The sequence below is a fragment of the Spea bombifrons genome, chromosome 6 (genome assembly GCF_027358695.1).
Source record: "Spea bombifrons isolate aSpeBom1 chromosome 6, aSpeBom1.2.pri, whole genome shotgun sequence".
NCBI lineage: Eukaryota > Metazoa > Chordata > Amphibia > Anura > Pelobatidae > Spea > Spea bombifrons.
Window position 1 is genome coordinate 35,066,006 of NC_071092.1, and position 24,172 is coordinate 35,090,177.

The following is a 24,172-nucleotide window of genomic DNA, read 5'->3' on the forward strand; positions in this document are numbered from 1 at the left end:
GAAGCGGATGAGATCACAAACACAGGCGTATATATATATATATATATATATATATATATATATATATATATATATATATATATATACACTGATTCACATATACACACCATTACATATATAAGAAAATACATACAGTCACACAAAGACAGTCACATGCACACAGTCAAACACACATACCTGGTGCTGGCTGCAATTACATTGAGCATGGTGTGAAGGAGGGGCTAAAGAGAGAAGTCTCTCCTGATTGGCTGAGACGTCATTCCGGATAAAGGTTGCCCGGGACCCGGGACATAAAGTCCTATTGCGGCACTGTCCTGGGCAATCAGGAACATGTGGTCACCCTAATACCATGTTCTTACAAAATTACTTTGTAATAATTCTAATTTTTAGTTTTATTCACTTAGAAGGAAAATAAAAAAAATAACACTTTTTAAGCGTCACAAAAGTTTTTGCAAACTAGGTGTCAAAATGTACAAGCAAATTTTGCAGTGATACCTTCTATATTTTTTTTTCTACTCATGGTTCAAAAATGTGTTTTCAATGCCGTGGGCCAACAATAATTAGGACACAATTAGCATTTCATTCTTTACCACCTGCAATTATTATTTAACTTTGATGCACTTAAGGAAAAAAACTATGGAAATGAAGTCATAGAAAAAGTAAAATAGAAAAAAAACCCTAAAACTTAGAACCTCCATGATCTTGAAAAAAATAAAATTTTATTTGAAAGCTGCAAATATACACATATATATATATATATATATATATATATATATATATATATATATATAAAACATTTTCAAAAGATGGTCAGCACTCCAGGTCTTTAAATTGACAATTTCATTTTATTCAAAGTCAAGTCGACGTTTCAGTCATTGCTGACTTTCATCAGGACATGTCCTGATGAAAGTCAGCAATGACTGAAACGTCGACTTGACTTTGAATAAAATGAAATTGTCAATTTAAAGACCTGGAGTGCTGACCATCTTTTGAAAATGTTTTGTATGAAAACTGCTGGTTACTAGCACCGGGCTTGGAATATTCGGAATGGTGTGCAATGGACTCTGTGAGTAAAAAAAAATATATATATATATATATATATATATAAACAGGTAAAATATTTGTAAAGATACAGATCATTTTTTAATAATTTTAGATATAAATGACAGGCGACTACTTATTGTATGACTGCATTTATTGTGAAACATTAAGTTTATTTGTTAGAGCTTAATAAATAAAAAACATACATGTATACATATATTTCGTTGATTTGCTCGCCTGATATAAAATGTTAAAAATTAGTATATAGTTATGGTGAGAGCTTGAAAAAAATATATTAACATTAAATACACTTGACTTATGCCTTAACTTAAATCACAAAAGCAATGTGCTGTGAATTATTTAAAAGGAATCATAACACGGTCTACCAAAAGCTTCATTAATAAAGTCTTAGTGATTTCATAAACACCAGAGAATTTTAGGGCACCTTCAAAAAGTCTTATACTCCAGAAACTAATTTTGATAACTTTTCAAAGAAGAAAAATAGTACACTCCAATCCCACAGAGATGCGCTATGTTAACTGGCATTACTTTGTTCATGTCAGTGCTATGGAACTTCAATGACCATGGAATACAGAAGATCAAGGACATACAGAAAACCGTAACAGATGGGCATCACAGGATGAATTTGTTATGTGGTTTACAAGTCTGTGAGCTATTCTCAGAATGCGCGAGTATTTTTGTTAGCATGTTTAATATGGACACGCAATTTAGGAATCTGCCGGAAACTAAAATAAAGAACTAAATGAAAAAAGTAGATGAGCGGCATCATTATATGCTCAACTGTACAGCTTACTTCTGATTGGCAGATTTCAACTATGTCAGATGATTATAATTAATTATGCAGTTTACATTTAGAAACACTGTCATGGAGGTTCATACATTAGTGTGTCATGGATTTATGGACATTTGTTTCCAGGACACGTGTACATTTCACATGTTTAGCATGTGTAAAGTGCTGTCCTGACCCATGTCGCTCACAGATGGTAAACAATTACTCAGTTATACACCCCTCATCCTGCAGGCCAGCACAATGCCCGGAGAGGTGCTTGGTGACATGGTGGATACATCATAGATGTGCGCACAAACGTACATAAAAACTAAATTATTTTTTCTATAACATTATAATAACAGACTAAAAACAAATACTATGTTGAAAATACCATAAATGTATCTTTATTTTGCAGAAGTATCTCATAGTTTACTAACGTATACTACTACTTCAAGCAAACCTGTGTGTTTCGGCTTCCTTGAATATCACATCTGCCCGCTCTCAATACCAGAGGGAGTTAGCGCAATAGACTGCTTAGTGTGTCAAATTTACAAAAACAGATTGAAAATGAGATTAGAGTAGTTGGATGTGACAGATAAGACAGGCTTTCCCACGAGGCATTTTATCGATTTGCCGAGAGTGCCAACATTTTAGCCGTATCAAATAGGTGGAGACTTAAAATCTCCCGAAACATTCAAGTTCCCCCAGTCTCAAGCTGAATCATAGAAGATGTGAATACAATAGAACAAATAACAGCATAAAGAGAATATGATTGGGAAACCTGACCCATTAAGGATGGGGACAGCATGTAAAATTCAGAGTGAGATATAATAATGTGCAAAAGCCCAAAAAGAAGTTTTAAGTGGTTCATGGCCTCCTGATTACCTGCTGTGACCTGTCAACACAGTACTATCATTCCAGAATCTTGTTTCATTGAGTTCATCTGTAATAAAACAAAGGGCTGTTAGCGTTCTGTAAATCTTCCCTGCTTTCATTGGTTGAAATTGCAGTGTCCCTTGAGTGCACTGACAAAAAGCAAGAATGAGAGAAAAATACCTTAAAGAGGAACTGTTGTCAATGCTTATTTCACATTAGCTACTATAGTGTGTGTATATATATATATGAATGTATATATATATATATATATATGTATGTATATATATATATATATGTATGTGTATATATATATGTATGTATATATATATATATATATATATATATATATATATACTTTAGTCATCTAATATTTGAGACTAAATATTTCTAATACAGATTTGTGATAATATTACCCATCCCATGTTCTTCAATAACAATTTTATTATCTTGCCCTTGTTTGCATAATAATCTTAGCATGCAATGATACAAAATTCATACAAAATACAATTCAATACTAGGAATAGAAAACCAGTCTAGCATATTGGACTAATAAAGATTGTAGATACCAGTTTCTCCATGTTTAAATCCGCTACATACCTGACAAAAAGAGAAAAAAATCAAAAGGTTGTCTAGACCCTGAACATGGGTGTCGGCAGTAACTTATGTTATTTACCATAGCTTCTGTTAGCGGTAAACATGAATATAGATATTTTTCTGCTCTACTGATCTTTGTAAACTTTGTAGGTACGGTGGTTCTTTTTAAAGTTCTTCTCATCTTCAGAAGAGTTAGGGAGGCAAGACAGGAGCGACTCACACTGTATACGGTTTCTTTTCCATATCTCTGTAATGTGTGGTTAGAGCTGTTCATGGTTATAATTAGACTTGGGCACCAGGGGGCTCTTTGTGTTCGTCTTCGTGCTCGTCTTCGGCAAAAAAAAAAACTTCGTATTCCGCGAATATTCGCCTGGTCCTGTCTTCTCTTCGGGCGAATATTCGCGGACATTCTTCGTGTTCGGGTTTTCTTCGTTTTCCCCGGTTAAGGGGTTAAAACGGGGTTAAAGCCGCTCTGGCGCGAGGAGTTTAAATGTCCGTATGAGCAACTCTATCGGTCGTCAGCAGGGGGCTCATCTGCCATTGGTTGATGGCAGACGAGTCCCCTGCTGGTGACCAATAGGGTCGCTCGTACAGACTGTTATACTCCTGGTGCCGTAATTGTCAGGCAGATCCCGATGGTCTCCCTGTTCTATCATTTATTAATTGATAGAGCAGGGAGACCAGTGGGATCTGCCGGGTAAGTTGCAGCATTGGGATTTTAAAAGTCTGTACGAGCGACTCTGTTGGTCGCTCGTGCAGACTTTTAGGCTCCTGGTGCTGTAACTTACCCGGCACATCCAACTGGTCTCCCTGTTCTATCAGTTAAATGTCCGTACGAGCGACCAATAAAGTCGTTCGTACGGACATTTAACTGATAGAACAGGGAGACCAGTGGGATGTGCCGGGTAAGTTGCAGCATTGGGGTTTTAAAAGTCTGCACGAGCGACTCTGTTGGTCGCTCGTGCAGACTTTTAAAACCCCAATGCTGCAACTTACCCGGCACATCCCACTGGTCTCCCTCCCTGTTCAATTAATTAAATGTCCGTACGAGCGACCAATAAAGTCGCTCGTATGGACATTTAACTAATTGAACAGGGAGGGAGACCAGTGGCATCGGCAGGGTAAATTGCAGCATTGGGGTTTTAAAACCCCAATGCTGCAACTTGCCCTGCAGATGCCACTGGTCTTTAACTAATTGAACAGGGAGGGAGACCAGTAGCATCTGCAGGGTAAGTTGCAGCATTGGGGTTTTAAAACCCCAATGCTGCAACTTACCCGGCACATCCCACTGGTCTCCCTCCCTGTTCAATTAATTAAATGTCCGTACGAGCTAACAATAAAGTCGCTCGTACGGACATTTAACTAATTGAACAGGGAGGGAGATCAGTGGCATCGGCAGGGTAAATTGCAGCATTGGGGTTTTAAAACCCCAATGCTGCAACTTACCCTGCCGATGCCACTGGTCTCCCTCCCTGTTCAATTAGTTAGTATGTGCCGGGTTAAATGTCCGTACTAGCGACCAATAAAGTCGCTCGTACGGACATTTAACTAATTGAACAGGGAGGGAGATCAGTGGCATCGGCAGGGTAAGTTGCAGCATTGGGGTTTTAAAACCTCAATGCTGCAACTTACCCGGCAGATCCCACTGGTCTCCCTCCCTGTTCAATTAGTTAGGGGTTAACTTTGTTTTTTAAAGGGTTAAAGGGCCGTGCAAGTGAGCCTATTGGTCGCTTGCATGGCCCTTTAACCTATGGATTTCCGCTACCGTTTTTTAACGGATTTTAACGGGAGTGGAAATCCATAGGTTCGCTGTCAGGGGTTACAAAGACCGTGCGAGTGAGCCTATTGGTCACCTGCAGGGTCTTCCTCTGGCATCAACCAATTGGTTGATGCCAGAGAAGGTCCCTGTAGGGGACCAATAGGCTCATTCGCACTGCCCTGTAACCCGTGACGGCGAACCTGCGGATTTCCACTTCCGGGAACTGCCGCGATGCCGCGAAGACAAGGTAAGTTAGAAGAGGGGGGGAAGAACGGTAGACGAAGACGAAGACAATCACGAAGATCTTCGCCTACGTTTTACCGCCGCCGTCTTCTCTTCGGCGTGTCTTCGGAACGAACACGAAAACACACTCTTCGTGTTCGTTTCCATGTTCGCCCGAAGACGAATGCACTAGTCTAGTTATAATAACCATTGGCACAGAAAGGACATTAGATGGTTGTTAAAGGCTATTAGTGACTTGGTGTGATTGTGAATGAATATATGAAAGTACATTGTTGGTTTTTAAGACTTCTTTTCCTGGTAAAGCTATAGCCATAATTTTGGCTTGATAAAAGGTAAAAAAAACCTAATTTTAATATTCTGACAAAATTAATTGATTCATGTCACGTGAGTTATGAATCTATGAGCATCATGTATTATTTTAGAGGTCAGTTTATTCAATTTAATCTATGGTTAAATAAAAATTGCCTAGAAAACAAATTGCATCAGAAAATGTTAACAATTTAAACACTGCCATCTAAAAGGCTTGCCAGATCTGGTATTTTGCATGGACGTCTTCAGTTCGAACTCTATAGAATATGATAGAAATAACAAGTCACAGCATGCACGAGACCTTGATGTAGAATACTCAGACGCTGGTTGCAAGGACCTTAAAATGTTAACAATACAATGACATGCAGGGATAAAATGACATGCAGGCATTTGAAAATATATTGTTATTACATAGAAAAAAGTCGACAAGAAGGATAATGACGTGAAGTTGAATGAAAAACATGTTGTAGGTGGAAGTCGACACAAAGGGAAACAACAAAAAAGATAGAAAGCTGCAATTACAGGAAGAACAAAAATATGATGATGAGTGGTCTTATTATTATTGATAATACCTTTTATTTATTATGGGCCAACAAATTGCACAGCACTGTATAATTTAATTGGGAGAGTTAATGCATACATAACAAATATACATTAGTACATAAAGACACATCAGGAGAAGAAAACCCTGCCATCTAGCCTTATGGTACTTTTATACAGAATTCCAGGCAGGAATGGTGGGCTTTTGAGGGCCCCACTTACAATCTAAGGGATTGTTAAAAATACATATACAGACTTTCAATTTTCAAGGGGGATATATTTTTTTAGTCCTTTAGTGTAATCTGAGGAAATGTAGACATATATTCTTTTTACAAACTATCTTAATGTTAATTAATTAGGGGCATTTTTCTTTTTTTTAATTATTGAAAATGTGGTTCATATATAATTAATGTTTCATTTGTTGTTGTTCATGCGTAATAAACTCAATGTTGTAAAGTTCAATATACCATTTAGTTTGTTTCATTTCTTTCTTACAGGGATTTATACTTTTGGACTATTTGCCACAGATATATTTGTAAATGCGGGACAGGTTGTGACGGGGAACTTGGCTCCACATTTTCTTACAGTTTGTAAACCCAACTACACAGCACTTGGCTGTCACCAGTTTACCCAGTTCATCACTGATGTCCATGCTTGCACAGGAAACCCAGACCTTGTGATCAAAGCCAGAAGAACATTTCCATCCAAAGAAGCAGCTCTCAGCGTTTATGGAGCTATGTACTTGGCTGTGAGTAGATCTTATGTATTGTATTAATGTGTTTCTTAGCATTGTACAATTCAAGAATAAATAGTCTAAGTAATGAGGATGCGGCTCACAAAGAAGCAGTAAAGTAAAAAATATTAGTCAGTCATGCACATTAAGTACTTATGTGTTCTATTAAAGTGGACCTGCCAGTGACTATATGTATTTCTTATACCTTACATGTGCATGACATGCCCAGTCACCACGGCTGTAATTTTTTCTGAGTATACAGAGATATGTGCAACCCGTCCCTTAGGCTACCAGGAGTCATTTGCTTAAGCCAAATGCTTATTAAATGAATCTGGTAGAATCCCATTTATGCCAAACACAAGCAAGAAGATGGTAAAGTGCACACATTGCACACATTACATCCGCATGTACTCTGCTCGCATACCTGATGTGGTTTTCTACTGCCCATTAGAAGATTATGCCCCTAATAATCCTAATAATAACAGAGTCAAAATCCTTGTCTCGGTATACTTTATTATACAGTATACTTTATTAATTTTTTAATCTGCATTTGTTTTTCTTATTGAGGCATAGCAAATTTAAATTATGGATTTCGGCTGATAAAATCTAGAGTAAATTATTTAAGACTTTATTGTCATCTGTTTTGTATTGGGCGGTGAAAAGTTAAAATGATTATTGCATTTTATTTACAGGAAAAAATAATACAGAAAGGGGAGCGTAAAAACCTAAAAAGCATAAAAGACATACACATTCACATTCAAGGGTTGCTGCTAGAATAATAATGACCAATAAATACACAAAACAAATCAAGAATTCAGTGCAAATCCAGAGTACTATTCAAAACACAGAACTAAGGTATAAATATTGGAGATTCTGTCCCACTATATGGCCATATATTGCTTAGCCTGCCACTAAGTACCCCCAGTTTAGTGAGTTCTATCCAATTTTCATGGCTATATTGCCCGCCAAGGAGCTGAATCAGTGGGACTGCTCCCAAATAGACTCTCAAATAATGTGACGCCTTCTCTGGACACCATTAATGAGGAACCTGTATGGCAGGAGGGGGTGCTCACCCTAAGATTTGGTCAGAACCTGCAAGTATACACAAAAAAATATATATATACGAGGGAGTGCACAACCTAATGAGCATAAAAGGTACATTGAGAATAATTCAGCGAATACTATTAAAAAACACATTTCTGAGGTGGGGATTATTTTATTGAATTGACTGCAGTCGAGGATATACAGTGTATTCCGTTAACAAACAAGATTCTCCACCTTTTTCTTTAATTCACTGGTAAATAACAGTGGGTTCTCAGTAGGATATATCAGGAAATATTTGCATTAGTGTGTGCCCCTGTAGCATTGCCTGCCTCTGTTGTAAATTGCTAATTTTTATTGCTTTTCATTTCCATTCCGACGTGTCTGTGAAAGCCGCATCGCGGTCACATGTCTCTCTGCTGGCATTTCAATTCTAATTAACAGATTTACAGAGTGAACATCCGTGCCAAATCTAGTCTTCGATTTTGAAAAGTGCAACTTCTAAGAAAGTGAGACGTTTTAGTGACATGCCTCAATACTAAGCTTTGAATTCAAACAAATGAGATGGCCATCATGCGGCCATTAAATAGAATGTAAAGAATTTGCAAGCTGCATCATAAAGATTTTTTTTTTTACTCATATTACCTACTCTACCCAAATCCTAGGGGGCAGGTGGCATAACTAGCAGTAAAGGAGGACAGGGAGGGTATCTGAAGTCTGCATGTAACCCTACACATGTCCCCTATAAAGTCAAGATGAGGAGAGCGGGCATGTCGTCTTGAAGCCCTTTTTGCATTGCAGTCACAGTTTTTAATACTTTGATTATTACATTATATAGGTTACTGTTGTCTGTAACTACAGGCATACCCCACATTAGCGTATACAATGAGGTCCAGAGCATGTATGTAAAACAAAAATGTACATAAAGTGAAGCACCGTTTTTCACTTATCAATGCATGTACTACATTCGTCAGGCCATTTCCACTACAAAACACGAAAAGTTTTAAAAAACACAAAAGGCACAAAAAAAAAAAAAAAAAAAGGTGACCTGACGTGCTGCCGGCATGCTGTTTTGGATCCGTTCTCACGAAGCGGGCGTATGTAAGTAGGGGAATGGCTGTGCTTCTTTACTTGTGAGTGTCCTTATGGTGAGTGTTCTTAACCCCTTAATGACAAAGCCCGTACCTGTACGGGCTCAAAATGCATTGTTTTCAATGGGTTTAGGGACCACCCACTGTCCTTAAGGGGTAAAGTGGGATATTCCTGTATTACACAAACACATGTTTGAAAGGCCACTTTTGGACTTATTGCTAATGTAAGCTTGGGAAAAAGAAAAACAAGAACAGATACTCTGGACTATTAACTCTTTAACAGTCTGTCACAAAGATTCTGCTTTAGTGACTTGCAAATGCAGTCAACCATCAGATTGAGGTAAGAATATCTGTACATCCTGACAACAGTCGTGAAAATACATTCTGAAAAAGGTAGCAATATTTCAAATGAAGACATCCCATGTAGGGATTTAAACTGTGATATACAAGTGATAAAAAATACCTCCAGGAAGGGGCATAATATTAAATCAGAATAAAATAGTAATGCGTTATCTTCAGAGTGCGTGGCCTCGGGAGTTTGTCCATTCCCTCTAAGACTTTAGGAATAGTATACAAAACCACAATGGGTCTATTATTATTATTCTATTACAACAATGACTTTGAAGAAAATTGAATTCTAAGCAGGCGTTCAAGTTTTATTGTTAGGCAGAACACTGCAGATAAATTTACTGTAGAAGTACTGCGGCAAAGGTGTAACTCCGCAGCTGGATTATTATATGGCAGTTAAAAGTTATTGGCACATTAAAATGATGGCTTTTGTTGTAAACGCTGAAGTATATTTCAAATTTACTTAACAATTTCAATGGACAAATGAATGTATGCCAACATGAACTTTTCCTATTCTTTTTTTGTGTGGTACTGGCTACCTTCATTATTGAATTTTGGTTATTTGATCAAAGTACATCCCATTAATTATTTTGGAATTGGTTATTTATAAGCGATATAGAAAATGTTAGACTATTTACAGACGTTGCAAGATGTAGCTTGCACTAAACTAATGGTTTTTTAGTGCAATTTGGCTGGAGCAGTTCTCCTGTTTCAAAATTGTTTCTTTAACTTAATGGTTTATTCTAAAAATGTGATGCAAATAAGCCTAGTGCACAGTCATCAGAAAATATGATGTCTGGTAGGAGGCATTATCTCCTAATCAATGGGTTGGCCCACTTACTAGCAGGCCCGGACTGGCCATCGGGCACACCGGGCATTTGCCCGGTGGGCCGGGCCACGGCAGGGCCGCACTGACTTAGGGGCTGATGGAGCTGCAGCTCCAGGCCCCTACCCTACCCTACCTACGGCCGCATTAACGCAGGGCATAAGGGGCACCTGCCCCTTAAGCCCGCCGCAACTGCGACCGGGTCAGCCACTCTAAGGGGCCGGGAAGTCCCCACCAAGGCCGGCCTTACGGGTCTGCGGCCGCACAGGGTTTAAATTAAAACATCGGGGTTTTTTTTTAACTTTATTTAACATCCTCCATGTTAAATAAAGTTTTTTTAAGTTGAAAAAAAAAAACCCCGATGGTTTAATTTAAACCCTGTACGGCCGCAGACCCCTAAGGCCGGCCCTGGTGGGGGCTTCCCGGCCCCTTAGGGCAGCGCCGACCTTTGGGGTGTGCGACCACCCTCCAGGGGGCGGTCCGCACTGGGTGCCGCCAACTTGCGGCACCCGGCACCCCTCCAGAGACGGACAGTAATGTCCGCCGCTGGAGGAGCGGGCTCGCAAGGGAGCGGTATCGGAGGTCTTTGAGAGACCTCCGGTTCCCTTGAGTGATTTTAAGCCGGGTTCAACCCGGCTTAAAATCACTCAAGGGAGCCGGAGGTCTGTTAAAGACCTCCGATACCGCTCCCTTGTGATCCGCGCGGCAACAGCTGCTGTGCGCACAGCACTGAAGCCGCGCCCTCTGACCTGGAAGAAGACAGAGAGGACAGAAGAACTGAAGAAGCTGAAAGAAGAAAGGAACTGAAGAAGCTGAAAGAAGAAAGGAAAGGTAGGAAAGCATTAAGTGAGAGTGGATTGGTGTATATGTGTGGCTTGGTGTATATGTGTGGCTTGGTGTATATGTGTGGCTTGGTGTATATGTGTGGCTTGGTGTATATGTGTGGCTTGGTATATATGTGTGGATTGGTATATGTGTGTGGATTGGTGTATGTGTGTGGATTGGTGTATGTGTGTGGATTAGTATATATGTGTGGATTAGTATATATGTGTGGTTTGGTATATGTGTGGATTAGTATATATGTGTGGATTGGTGTATATGTGTGGATTGGTGTATATGTGTGGATTGGTATATATGTGTGGATTGGTATATATGTGTGGATTGGTATATATGTGTGGATTGGTGTATATGTGTGGATTGGTGTATATGTGTGGATTGGTGTATATGTGTGGATTGGTATATATGTGTGGATTGGTATATATGTGTGGATTGGTGTATATGTGTGGATTGGTATATATGTGTGGATTGGTATATATGTGTGGATTGGTGTATATGTGTGGATTGGTATATATGTGTGGATTGGTATATATGTGTGGATTGGTATATATGTGTGGATTGGTATATATGTGTGGATTGGTGTATATGTGTGGATTGGTATATATGTGTGGATTGGTATATATGTGTGGATTGGTATATATGTGTGGATTGGTATATATGTGTGGATTGGTGTATATGTGTGGATTGGTATATATGTGAGGATTGGTGTATATGTGAGGATTGGTGTATATGTGAGGATTGGTGTATATGTGTGGATTGGTATATATGTGTGGATTGGTATGTGTGTGGTTTGGTATATGTGTGGATTAGTATATATGTGTGGATTGGTGTATATGTGTGGATTGGTATATATGTGTGGATTGGTATATATGTGTGGATTGGTATATATGTGTGGATTGGTATATATGTGTGGATTGGTATATATGTGTGGATTGGTATATATGTGTGGATTGGTATATATGTGTGGATTGGGATTTATGTGTGGATTGGTATATATGTGTGGATTGGTGTATATATGTTTGGATTGGTATGTGTGTGGATTGGTATGTGTGTGGATTGGTGTATGTGTGGATTGGTAAGTGTGTGAGTGATGGGTGTTATGCTGTACCATTTCCAATGTCTTTTTTCATGATCTAATTATGCTCTAAAAGTACATCATAACTCCCATCACTCTATACTGTTCCATACAGTGGCAGAGCTGGGAGACAGAGGCCTTGCACCCCCACCACAGGACTTCTGAAAGGTAAGTGAACTTCAAAGAGGGAGAGGGTAGATAGTTAGGAGGGGGTAGTTGCGGCGGGCTTAAGGGGCTCTGCGTTAATGCGGCCATATAGTACCAGTCAGTCCGGTCCTGAGTGGGCCTATTTTAAGGTGGGGGCCTGGAGCTGCAGCTCCATTAGCCCCTAAGTCAATCCTGCCCTGCCACAGGCGCGGTCGCAGTTGCTGCTTGCTTCGGCAACAAGGTAAGTAGGGTGAGGGGGGTGGGTGCAGTGAGAAGGGGCAGAGGGGGGTTAGATAGTGAGAAAGGGGGAGGGGATAGATAAAGGCGCTACATATTGAGAAGTGGGGAAGGGGGTTACATAGTGAAAAGGGGCAGATAAGATGAAGAGAGTGTGAATGCGTATGAGAATGAATGAATAAATGTGTGGATGAATTGTGTGAATGCGTATGACAATTAATGAATTCATGTGAGGATGAATTGTTTGAATGATTTGTGAGACTGCATTAATGAATGTGTTAATGATTTGTGTGAATGATTAAATGCAAAGGTGGTACATGAAGGGTGGGCTTTAACAATAAATAAATAAATAAATAAATATGGGCTGCTCAGGCTTAAATGCCCGGGCCTATTTTTTGTCCCAGTCCGGGCCTGCTTACTAGGATAGATATTCTGTAACATCTAGGGGTCGTTCTCCCAAAACCAAACACAATTACCTTCATATGGTTATCAGCTCTACTTAACACCCTCTAAAGGAACACTTTTATTATGGAACACTGAGTAGTCACAGGGACCATGTGACACCACTTGCGACACCACTTCTCATTGTGCCCTATGTTAATATTATTAATAAGTGCTATTTTGTCTATTGTGTTGCCCTGAAAAAATTATAATCTAGACAAATTCCTAACATGTTTCTAGATTATGATTTGTAGGGTCCTGGGGTTGGAGTATGTGAGTTGTAACTACCTTTAGGGTTGCAGTTAGTCTGTTTATGGTTAAAGAACATGGTGTGTCCTTTTGTATCACCCAAACAGTAATGTATTTCCTGGTGTCTATATGTGTGTGGTTTAGCTAAGAGACTAAAGTCAAGAAATTAACATTCCAGCTGACATAACCAATTAGGTACATCAACTGTTACAAATCTGTAAAGCATCAAAAAATATGCTCCTAAAAACTGGACCACCAATTAAATCTATCCTTTTATAGTCTTTTCCAATTTCAGAATTTCTGAGACGGTATTATGTGTTTGAATTTATTCAAGCATATAATTAGGTGATGCATATGCTTTATAAATTACTGTGCTATTTTTGTATGGAATTGATTTTAAAAACAACAAGCCTGCTTCTTTGAATGTAGTTGATTACACTCTTTTCATAGGGAAAATGAAACTATATATCACTCCATTTTTTCACTTAAATTTACAATGAGAATCGTACTGAAGTTATATTTTACATTAGTTTGTGTTAGAGCATGTATGCAATATATTATAATATATTGCTTACCAAGGTCCTAAGCCTACACAGTGCTGAGTTGGCCTTAAATCAAAATATCCGGTACTCGGAGCCTCATTAAAAATTCTCCAAACATATCTACTACTGTAATAAGTGTATTGGTGTGAAGATGCATGTGCTGTTTTAGAAAAGGTTGAAACTGGCGGTTTACAATAACTTTTCAATATTTCACAGAACTTTGCTGTAACCTATTCTTACGGAAATCAGTCCTAGGTATATCCATATATTCAATAGAATCAGGACATTGTACACTAAAAATATCAGCGAAACACATCGCTGCAAAATTATCGTTAAGAAGAATCTGAATCTGTAAATAAGTAACATTATATATCTATTGCAAACCATGATGTAGCTGTTTTGTGTGTATATTATCTGCCTTCCAAAGGCTTTTTATTGTGTTTAATGCTTAGGTTAGAACATCATTTAAATCATGCATAACTTTTGTCTTGATCATTTACATTACTTTTTTAAAAGCGAGATCAGTCACTTTCCAAATAAAGTCCCTTAAGGTGTGTTTGTCTGAGTATTCAATCTCCAGTGTTTGAAGTGATGCAGTGCCATTTCTAGAATCAAAAGTAGTTAACCGTAAAAATTAACCCCTTTTGACTGCTAGAAAGCTATTTTATAGAGAGGTCATATCTACTTAACTGCAAAACCGTGCCATTCCAGTTATGTGAGGCATATCTGCCAATAAAGGAGTTGTTGTTTTTGTGCTATTTTTGGTGGGATTGAAGGCCACATTTCAGTAACAATAACATAAGGTAGAGAAAATGATTTAATGAGGTTTGAGGTTTTACATAAGGTGGGAAGAAAGGGGAAGCAAGACTGACTAAATGGTTATAATTTGGATTTAAAATTCTAGGATGTCTCTTCAAAATCGATCCATGGATGACCTCATAGGTATTATGAAATGAGCTACCACTAGCCTGGAGTAGAGCTTGAACATTTCTTTAATAATTGATGTTTTTAATGTGATGTCAGACCACAGTAAGACATTTATTTAAGTACTAGGTACACACTGGTTGCGGGGTGGTAAGAAAATGTTGGGGACAGTTTCTTCCTTAGGGCTGCTCTAATGATGAAGGACATGAGTAACTGGAAATGCATGTTGTTACAAAGGTTTATCTCACAACTAGCAGCTGTTTGTGAGTTTAGCTTAGCCAAGAACTAAAAGTGCTTAAGTTACTTGTCTAAAGGTCAGTCCCCAATCAGTACAGCCTCAAAATGTAACTGACTTGTGCCATTACAGAGGAAAAATCTCTATCAGCCTAATAGACTTTTCCCTGTCATAAGGGATGTCTACAACCAAAATACAATGTTAAATCCCTACACTTATCTTTTGGCCTTCATAAGCCTCATTCGTAAGATGTTGTTGAATATAAAAGTAGTTTCTTACATCTGCTATAGCCAGTGGGGAGTGCAATACATTGGTGTTGCTGAGTATACAGTCGTGTGAAAAAGAAAGTACACCCTCTTTAAAGTCTATGATAGTACATATTGGGACATAATAACAATCATTTGTTCCATAGCAGGTCTAATAATTAGGTAAATACAACCTCAGATGAACTACACATGACATATCACACTGTGTCATGATTTATTCAACAAAAATAAAGCCAAAATGGAGAAGCTGACCTGTAAATGTGGGATGAGTGAACTCATAAAAGGAAGTAGTAGTAGTATTAGTAACCCATTCCACTTGTTCTAAAGCACCTATACTAAAGAAAAGCAATTTACATGTGCTGGCAAGGAACATGTGACTGTATGAAAGTATGTCCACCAGAAAATGATCAAATGGTCACCGTTGTGTGCTTTTGTCCATATATATTTTTGCATTATGTTTCTTTTAACGTTTGAACACTTATTTAAATACACACATGCATCTTTTGAGATGCATATCTTTCCTTCTCCTTGAAATAAAATACAATGTAGCTTTCCCTTTAAAATTACGGCACAAAGATGGATGAGTGATTAAAATTCTATGTGTAAAGCCCTCTGTTGTTACCTTATGCAAATATAATCATTGTACTACTTATTATATTGCTGTTCAGTGTAATGTTGGATAACAATGTGTTTTTTTTCTCTCTCATTTGACAAATATTCCATTTTCTGTGGGTGGCTGCTATGGCAACTTCAGTCTCCTTTTGCTGAAAATAAGCATCTTTAAACACACTTTTTTATTATTATTGAATTGTGTCTTCCTCACATTATCACAGTCATTGTAAGCAAAACTTCAAAGATCAAACGTTATGGGTTATGGCAGCGAATGCATATAAATGTAGCGTAATTCCGAAGTTTAACAAGACATGCTTAAGAGGCAGGAACAAACAGATAATTTGCTCAGGCATGTCCTTGTGGAAATGTAACAAAGATATTGCAGAGCGCTGGAAATTTGTGAATGTATTACTGAACAGAATGTATGACGGTACTGTTAACACAACTACTCCGGCCATATCTACCCTTCAACCTGAGTAGAATTTCCAATAATGTCAGATGCATGCATTAACACTTAGGACTGAATAATGAATCAGTATTTCATTACACAGACAGAGTGCATATGAATATTGTATAAAGGCATTCATTTGTCCTTTTGTTTTGATTTGGTTACAAGTGGAATTTTCTCAGACATATGTTATTTAATATTTATATGATAAAGTGACTGGTTTGTAAGGTTAATATCCATTTTTATAGAAGTGTGCATCTGCATAGGCATGTATGAATTAGTATATTCCAAAGAAGACATCGTTACTGGCATTGCACTTTATTTTCTTTTATTAAAGTGTTTTTGTATTAACTTTATGTGTGAACCTGTCAAGGTTGCGCTATGCAACATGCTCACTGTGTGAGCACTGTATCCGACCAAGGTGAATTTGTTTCCTTGAGAGCTGCTGTAGTATCTTGAAAAGAATGGGATATTTTTTTTTTTTTTTTTTTTTTCAAAACAGCTATCAATGCATTATTCATAATTCACAGCTGTTTAAAATGCTTTTATTTCCCATTAATCCACTCAAACAAAATGATGTAATGGAGTTCCATTATGCCAAAATGTGCTATCAATTTGTATGTATACTATGAAAGATTGACGTGATATACCAAGTGGCTATTTGCTTATGTTAAAACGCAGATGTAGAAATCTGCAATATATATGTGTATAAATATATTCATAAAAAATAAAAAAAATGCACGTTTGTAAATAATGATTTTATTTAAGTGTGACAATAATAATATTATGTTGTTGGTATTATTATCATTAGTGGTAGTGATATTAGTTAAATTATTATTTAGTTAATACTGTTATTAGATGTAGACTTGACAATATGATAACATAAATTCTGTACTTTATGGGGCAATGTTTACCTGTTTGTTGGCCAAGTTGGAAAACTACTAGGTGATTAATTTAATACTAAAAATGACAGCACATTTGAAGGTGAGTGCCTTGCTTTTTGCAGCACTGTATTTTGAATATCAAAGAAAGTATTCAAGAAAGTAATAGCTGGATTCAATGGTAGAGGTCAGTCTATTAAACATACTTGAATAGCAATCCACCAATATACAGCAATAGGAAAACGTAGAACAAAATATATGTTGATGTAGTTATTAAATTTGAACATCTACATATTTACATATGTATGTGCGTGTGTGTGTATATATATATATATAATCAAAAAGTAAGAGTAAGAGAAACAGGAAAACAGGAGAGGAGTCTTGGTTCATTTAAAAAGGCACTTGGTTTGGTCAGGACCAGAAGTACTTTTTTGTGAGGTTTATGAGAAACCCACTTGTAGATTGAGGGGGATTTGGGGGGTTGTGTGAATTGTCCTGCCATTCTTAGTTGTTTCCACATTGACCACAATTTTTCATATTGCTCTGTGGAACCCAATAGTCTTGAATCCTCGAGGACCCCCAGGCATTTTCCCTGGGTTTGACATGTAATTGAATGTTTTGTGCCATTATTGCTGCGCTGTAGTACCATAGTTCCTTGATTATAAGACGACCCCCCAAAATTTGAATATTAATTTAGAAAAAAAGAAAAAGCTTGAATATAAAACTACCCTATAGGAAAAAAGTTTTACTAGTAAATATTAATGTTAACTATTTTTTCATATTAAATAAAAACTATGATTGAGAAAAAATATTTTTTTGTTTTTATTTCTTTTTATTTGTCAGCCTGCCTCCAGTTATGCACATCTGCGCCCCCAGATATGCCTCATACCCCCTTATATGCCACTCTGCCCCAGATTTGCCTTGTGCCCCCCATATGCTACTCTGCCTCTCAGATATGCCTTTGAACACCCTGTTTGCCACTCTGCCTCCCAGATATGCCGTATACACCACTACATGCTACTCTGCCTCCCAGATATGCCTTTCAAGCCCCTATTGGCCACTCTGTCCCCAAATATGCCTTTTACAACCCTATATGCCACTCTGCCTCCAGAAATAACTTATACCCCCATATGCCACTCTTACCCCACCCCCAACTTACCAGTGCATCCCTAGACTTGTCCCCCGTGCTTCATATTCCCTGGTGTCAAGTGTGAGCAGCTGATTGAGGCCTGCGCGTTGCGCGCAGACAACCTCTGCTGCTGCTGGCCGGTGCTTCAGCCAGAGCTTCTATGGCTGAGCACTGGAAGGTCATGTCACGCCAGTGCGCTGTAATAGAAGCCCTGGCGGAAGTGGCGGTAGCAACTGAGGTTTTTTGTGCACATCCTGCAAACGCTCACTGGCTGCGAGAGAGGAGGATCCAGGTCTCCTGTGTGCTGCAGGGGAAGGTCATGTGATGCCAGTGCTCCGTCATAGAAGCCCCGGCAGAAGTGCTAGCAGCAGTGGAGGTTGTCTGCGTACATCGTGCAAACGTCCACCAGCTGCCAGATAGGAGGATCCAGGTCCCCTGCAGTGCTGCGGGTAGTCAGACCTCTATTTACTATGAAAAAAAACTTGTCTTATAATCAAGCAAATACGGTAATTAGAGACAGAGGGTATTGCCAACCCCCCCCACTACAATTTGGTAGTATCATTTGTTGGATATTCTTGATGCTTTGTTATGATGGATGGTTATAGTTGTTTTAGTTTCTCGAAAAAATATATCGATTGGCAGAGCTCTTAATACCGGTTTATAAAGAAGTATGTGACATTTTCGACCAATTCAGCTTCTGTGATTCCTTGTGCTACTGAACATGTTTTCATTAGCAATCTTTGAAATAGTAATGAAAAAAACAACAAAAAAGATTTTGGCAATAACATAATAAGAATTGTTAGCATGCCTTTGCAGGAACAAATACTGAATAGAATGTGAGTCACCAATATGTTGGATTTCCTCCAGCACTGTGTGTCCACTGAAGAGTTCTTGTAAGAAATATTGTAACAGCAAGGAACTGATTATTAAAAGTACAACTCCCTTTCTGGTAATCAGATGCTATTACCACCACTGTGGTGTTCATTCAAATGTTGTTTCCCATTTAGGTAGCTGTAACAGCCAGGCCATAAATTCATTTTTGTTTCTTTCTTATCAGATACTTGGTGCCAAGAGATCAGGACAATTAAGCTCATTTTATAGAAATCTCAAGTTAATTATTGTATTTGAGCAGTGGCTTAGCTATAATGGGGGGGGGGGTGCCTCTAGACAGGGGTGAGCCAAGTGTCATTGATGCCTGGATGCAATATTTTTTGTGCTTCCCTATCATTATTCTAGGTACATATAAAGAATCTTACAGTATTATATATAAAAAAGAAAAATCATATATAATATTGTATGTTAATGTAGTTTATATATTTTAATAGACAATGTAAATGTGGGGTACATATGCTAAATTGATTGTTGTTAATTTTGGGAACTCTATGTTGCGAAAAAGGCTTATTAGCTTTGTCATCACCTCTGGGCAATAAGTCCCTCAGTTGTTATCCTCTTCCATGGTTACTTCTTACCTTGATGCTTACCTTGAAACCATGTGCTTCTTCTCTTCTAGGAGATTGGGGTATTTTGAGAGATCAGTTGTGCCTGCATATAGCTGGCTGTAAAATACGGACACAAGATATGGATAAAGTGTGATCTACTTCACTATACACTAGATATTTTACCATGAAGTGAATGAAGACAACAGATGGATTGAAGTGTAAAACAAGTGAGAGGAGATGGTACCTCCTGTTAATATATAACATAAATGCAATGATAAATCCCAGTAATAAACCACAAGCTCAATCCCCAGTGATGCCACCCCAAGCCACATACAGCCAGGTCCATAAATATTTGGACAATGACACAGTTTTCATAATACTGGCTCTGTATTCCACCACAATGGAACCATTATGTGATTGAAGATCAGAGTTTCACTCTGGTATTGAAGAAAAGTCCACTTCGTTGTCTTAAAAAGCTCTTTGGCTGCTTTTGCAGTATATTTTGGGTCATTGTCGGTACATCTGTAGCGTGAAGCTCGGTTCTATGGTGTGGATGAGCTCACCATTGCAGGCCTTCTATTTTAGAATGCACCAAATCATTGATTTGGCCACTCATAATGTTTCTGTGATTCTGCCGAATGCCTGCTTTACTTCTGACAGCTCTTTGAATATCATATTAAGGGTTCACTACAACAGCTTCCAAATGCAAATTCCACATTTGAAATCAACTCCAGACCTTTTAAGTGCTTAATTGATAATGAAATAATGAGGGGATAGCCCACACCTGGCCACGAATCAGCGTCTCTTTCAATTATCCGATTACTTTTGGTCCCTTGAAAAGTAGGGGATTACGTATCACAAGTGTGGTAATTCCTAAACTCTCTACCCTATTTGGATGTAAATATTGTCAAATTAAAGCTGAAAGTCTGCACTTCAATCACATCTTGATTGCTTCATTTGAAATCCTTTATGCTGGTGTACAGAGTTAAAATTATGAAAAATGTTTCACTGTCCAAATATTTGTGGGCCTGACTGTATATTTCCCTCCTAAAGGAATCCGCAATCAGAATAAAAAACAAGCCCTAGAGGAGGTGAGCTGAGGTCTGGGTCTGTCATGATAAGTCACAGGCCTAAACTCCCTCATACCTATTCAGTGTGAAAATACTTAATCAGGCCCCTAGGTGCAGTGTATTTCTAATAGCTACTTTCACATGCTTCTGGTTGCAGCTACCTGGGTGCTATTCTGAGTCTGGGAATTGCTTTTGCGACCCACAAACCTGTCTGTCTACAGTGAGGAGCAATAAGATCATGGAAGCAAATTGCTTCTCAAATTGATGTGAGAAATGGTGATATCCACACCTGGGAACGTCTGGCTACCTGGAGCCTACCCTTGCGGGATGCGGCCAGGGCGGCTCACTGACATCGGTGACAGGGGTGTAACTAGAAACCACGGAGCCCTGGTGTGAAGAATTACCCCGGGACCAACTTCAACAGCTAGTCTGCGCCATGATTGCCCCCACACAAATAACACACACACACTCATACTCACTAACACACACTCCATGCCACCCCACTTGCACAAGTACACACCCATGCTCTCCCACACACAAGTACACATGCATGATCACACACAAACAAGTACATATGCATGCTCACACACAAAGACGTACACATGCATGCTCACACACACACACAAGTATACATGCATCCTCCCACACACAAAGTACACATGCATGTTCGCACACACAGTACACATGCATGCTCACACAAAGTACACATGCATGCTCAAACACACAAAGTACACATGCATGCTCACACACACAAGTACACATACATACATATACATATAAATACACATATATATGCAAACAGTTATAAATGTATCCCATCTCCCCCTGCTTACCTCTCACTGCTTTCTAAACTATTTTTAACCGGCATGAGGAGACAGGAAGAAGGGGTCTCAGGGGTCACACTGGGCCCCCTAAAGGCACAGGCCCGGTAGTTACACCAGTGGTCGGCGGGCAGTCCTGCTGATGTCAATGGGCCGGGGGGGGGGGTTCCCATTGACGTTAGGGACATTCCCGCTGATGTCAGGAGGCTGACATCACAGGAAACACTCCCATTTAAAGGGGAAATGGGTGGGAAGCAGGGCCTGTCAAGACCCCACAACCCGGGAGATTCAGGTATTGACCCGGAGAACCAGAGAAGTTCACAGGTATGGTGATATCCCATAAAAAAATAGAACATGGGGGTACTTGACATAGGCATATGCTCATGTATCGCAATTTGTTTTAACCCATGACTGCCCAGGCCTGCATGGACAGGCAGGGGTTAACAGGCTCAAGGATACAGAGATGACACTTTCCCTCAATGGAAAAACTCATGCATATAGTATAAAATCAAATACATGCATAATAATCAACAATGAAAGAGGAATGAAATAGATTATGCATTTGCTCCTTCCTGCACTGGGAGACCCTCAAAGTTATATGCAGCCCTACAGCGCAATATAGACTGCAGGACTAAGGCCAAGCACCACACACCACACACACCACACACCATGGCAGAGTCTAATCATTGCTGGAAGGAGCCCACTTTTATACCTTTTGGTAATACATGAAATTCTATGTAAATATCCACCTACGTGATCATGCTCATTAACTATTGTTTATAAATACTGTGGTTAATAAAAAAATAAGATGCTTTATTCTCTATCCTGTCAGTCTGGGTTCTCAAACTCCCAGCATTCCTGGTTCAAGGACATATTCAACTTGTCACACTAGAACATTTCACATAACATCATCTTGACTTAAAGTTCCTGTTATGCTTTATACAGAGAATAGCTAGAAAAAAATAACATATTACCCTTTACACCAACATGCCTTCCTTACACTATTAACCCTTTTGTGTCACAATCCTCTTGCGGGCACTACACAAGTATACCTAGGACTGGTGTTTCGTAAATGTCCTGCTGTAAAAATGAATAGTCTCATCAACCACATATGGACCTAACGTATGTACTCCAGTCATTTTACTGGTTATTGCTTAAGTTCTCATTATACAGCTGGACTTTCACCCTTAAGCTAAATAACCAATAAACGTATACAGTGCAAAAATAAAGATGTTAACGGTGAGATCCTAAGATGCAACTTATCCTTCCAGCAATATAAGCAAGGAAACCAATGACTTGTATAAAATGGATAATGGATATTAGGAAAATGTAGTAACCTAAAAGAAAGTATACATTATTTTTATTTAAGAGTGGGAGATATTATACACAAAAAATAACATTGATGCAAACTGACGTTTGATTCTGTTTTTTCTTTATATTTGTAGTCTAATAAGAAATAAGAAATTACAGTTTCCATCTTCACCATTTGCGATACACTGTTGTGTGAAATGACTTTTTTATTTCTTGTTTTTATTTTCAGATGTATATTACCAGCACTATCAAAACCAAAGGGACTCGACTTGCCAAACCTGTCCTGTGCTTGGGTTTAATGTGCCTGGCTTTTCTTACTGGAATAAACAGGGTGGCAGAATATCGAAATCACTGGTCAGACGTCATAGCAGGGTTCCTTATTGGCATATCTATAGCTGTTTTTCTGGTATGTTTTATACATTATATTTAATAAGGCTACTGTAAAATTAGATTTTCAATCTATCATGTTGATCATCCAATAGCTTCCTAATGTCTCAATGGAGCTTGGCTACTCTGCATTTTTAGATAAATAGTATAGAGCCTGTTCATGCAATTTGTATATAATTACATACATTATTATAACAATGTTCTATGGGAACTTTGTTGTGCTATTTTGTATATATGATACTTTTATACAAGGGATAGCTATAAGTGTTATTGTTCTTGGCTTGAGAGGATGTCTATTCACTAAAGTTCCATTTGTTAGCCCTAAAGTTACGCTCCAGCCCTTATATACACTAATGCATATCATGGTTTAGTGTTACCTTATAATTAATGTGTATTTAATCTAAATACGTAAAGGGATTTATCAGAATCCTCTCCATACACTTGCCATGTTTCCCTCACACTCGGATGCTTGCCTTGGATGATATGTGTTTCCAATTGTTAGGTGGTAAATGGATATTTCAGTACTTATTAAGTATGTTAATATGTATTCATGTATATTCCAGCTGTTTGGGGCAGTAAGCTGTACCTTTAACCTTTAGACATGTATTCTCTTAAAACGCCAAGTTGTTTGGTGAACACTTAGAGTCTTCTCTTCTGTTCTGTTGAGTTGCCATGCAGTTTATCTTGATTGCTGTTGAGTTGCACTTCCAACTCATCAACAGTTAAGGTGGTGGTTATTATTTCTGTCTGTCAGTTATTTTATGGCTTTACACATAATCTTAAAGAGGGTCTATCACTAACTATAAACAGAGAAATATATTAAAGATAATACTGTTCCTTCCTGAAACACTGTGTCTGAATGATGTACAATTTCTCTGGGGCAGAGGCCAACCAAAGTTATTTTTTCTTCTTTGCTTGTGTATAACTTTA

The 24,172-nt window shown here is 38.4% G+C and overlaps 1 protein-coding gene across 1 annotated transcript in view; it reads left to right on the forward strand.

Moving 5' to 3' along the window:
• PLPPR5 (phospholipid phosphatase related 5) overlaps nucleotides 1–24,172 on the forward strand; it is a 72,305-nt gene that overhangs the window by 37,930 nt on the left and 10,203 nt on the right. The window contains exons 3-4 of the mRNA XM_053468711.1: nucleotides 6,650–6,900; nucleotides 23,085–23,261. Coding sequence (XP_053324686.1) covers nucleotides 6,650–6,900; nucleotides 23,085–23,261 — 428 coding nt within the window. The remainder of the gene's footprint in view (nucleotides 1–6,649; nucleotides 6,901–23,084; nucleotides 23,262–24,172) is intronic.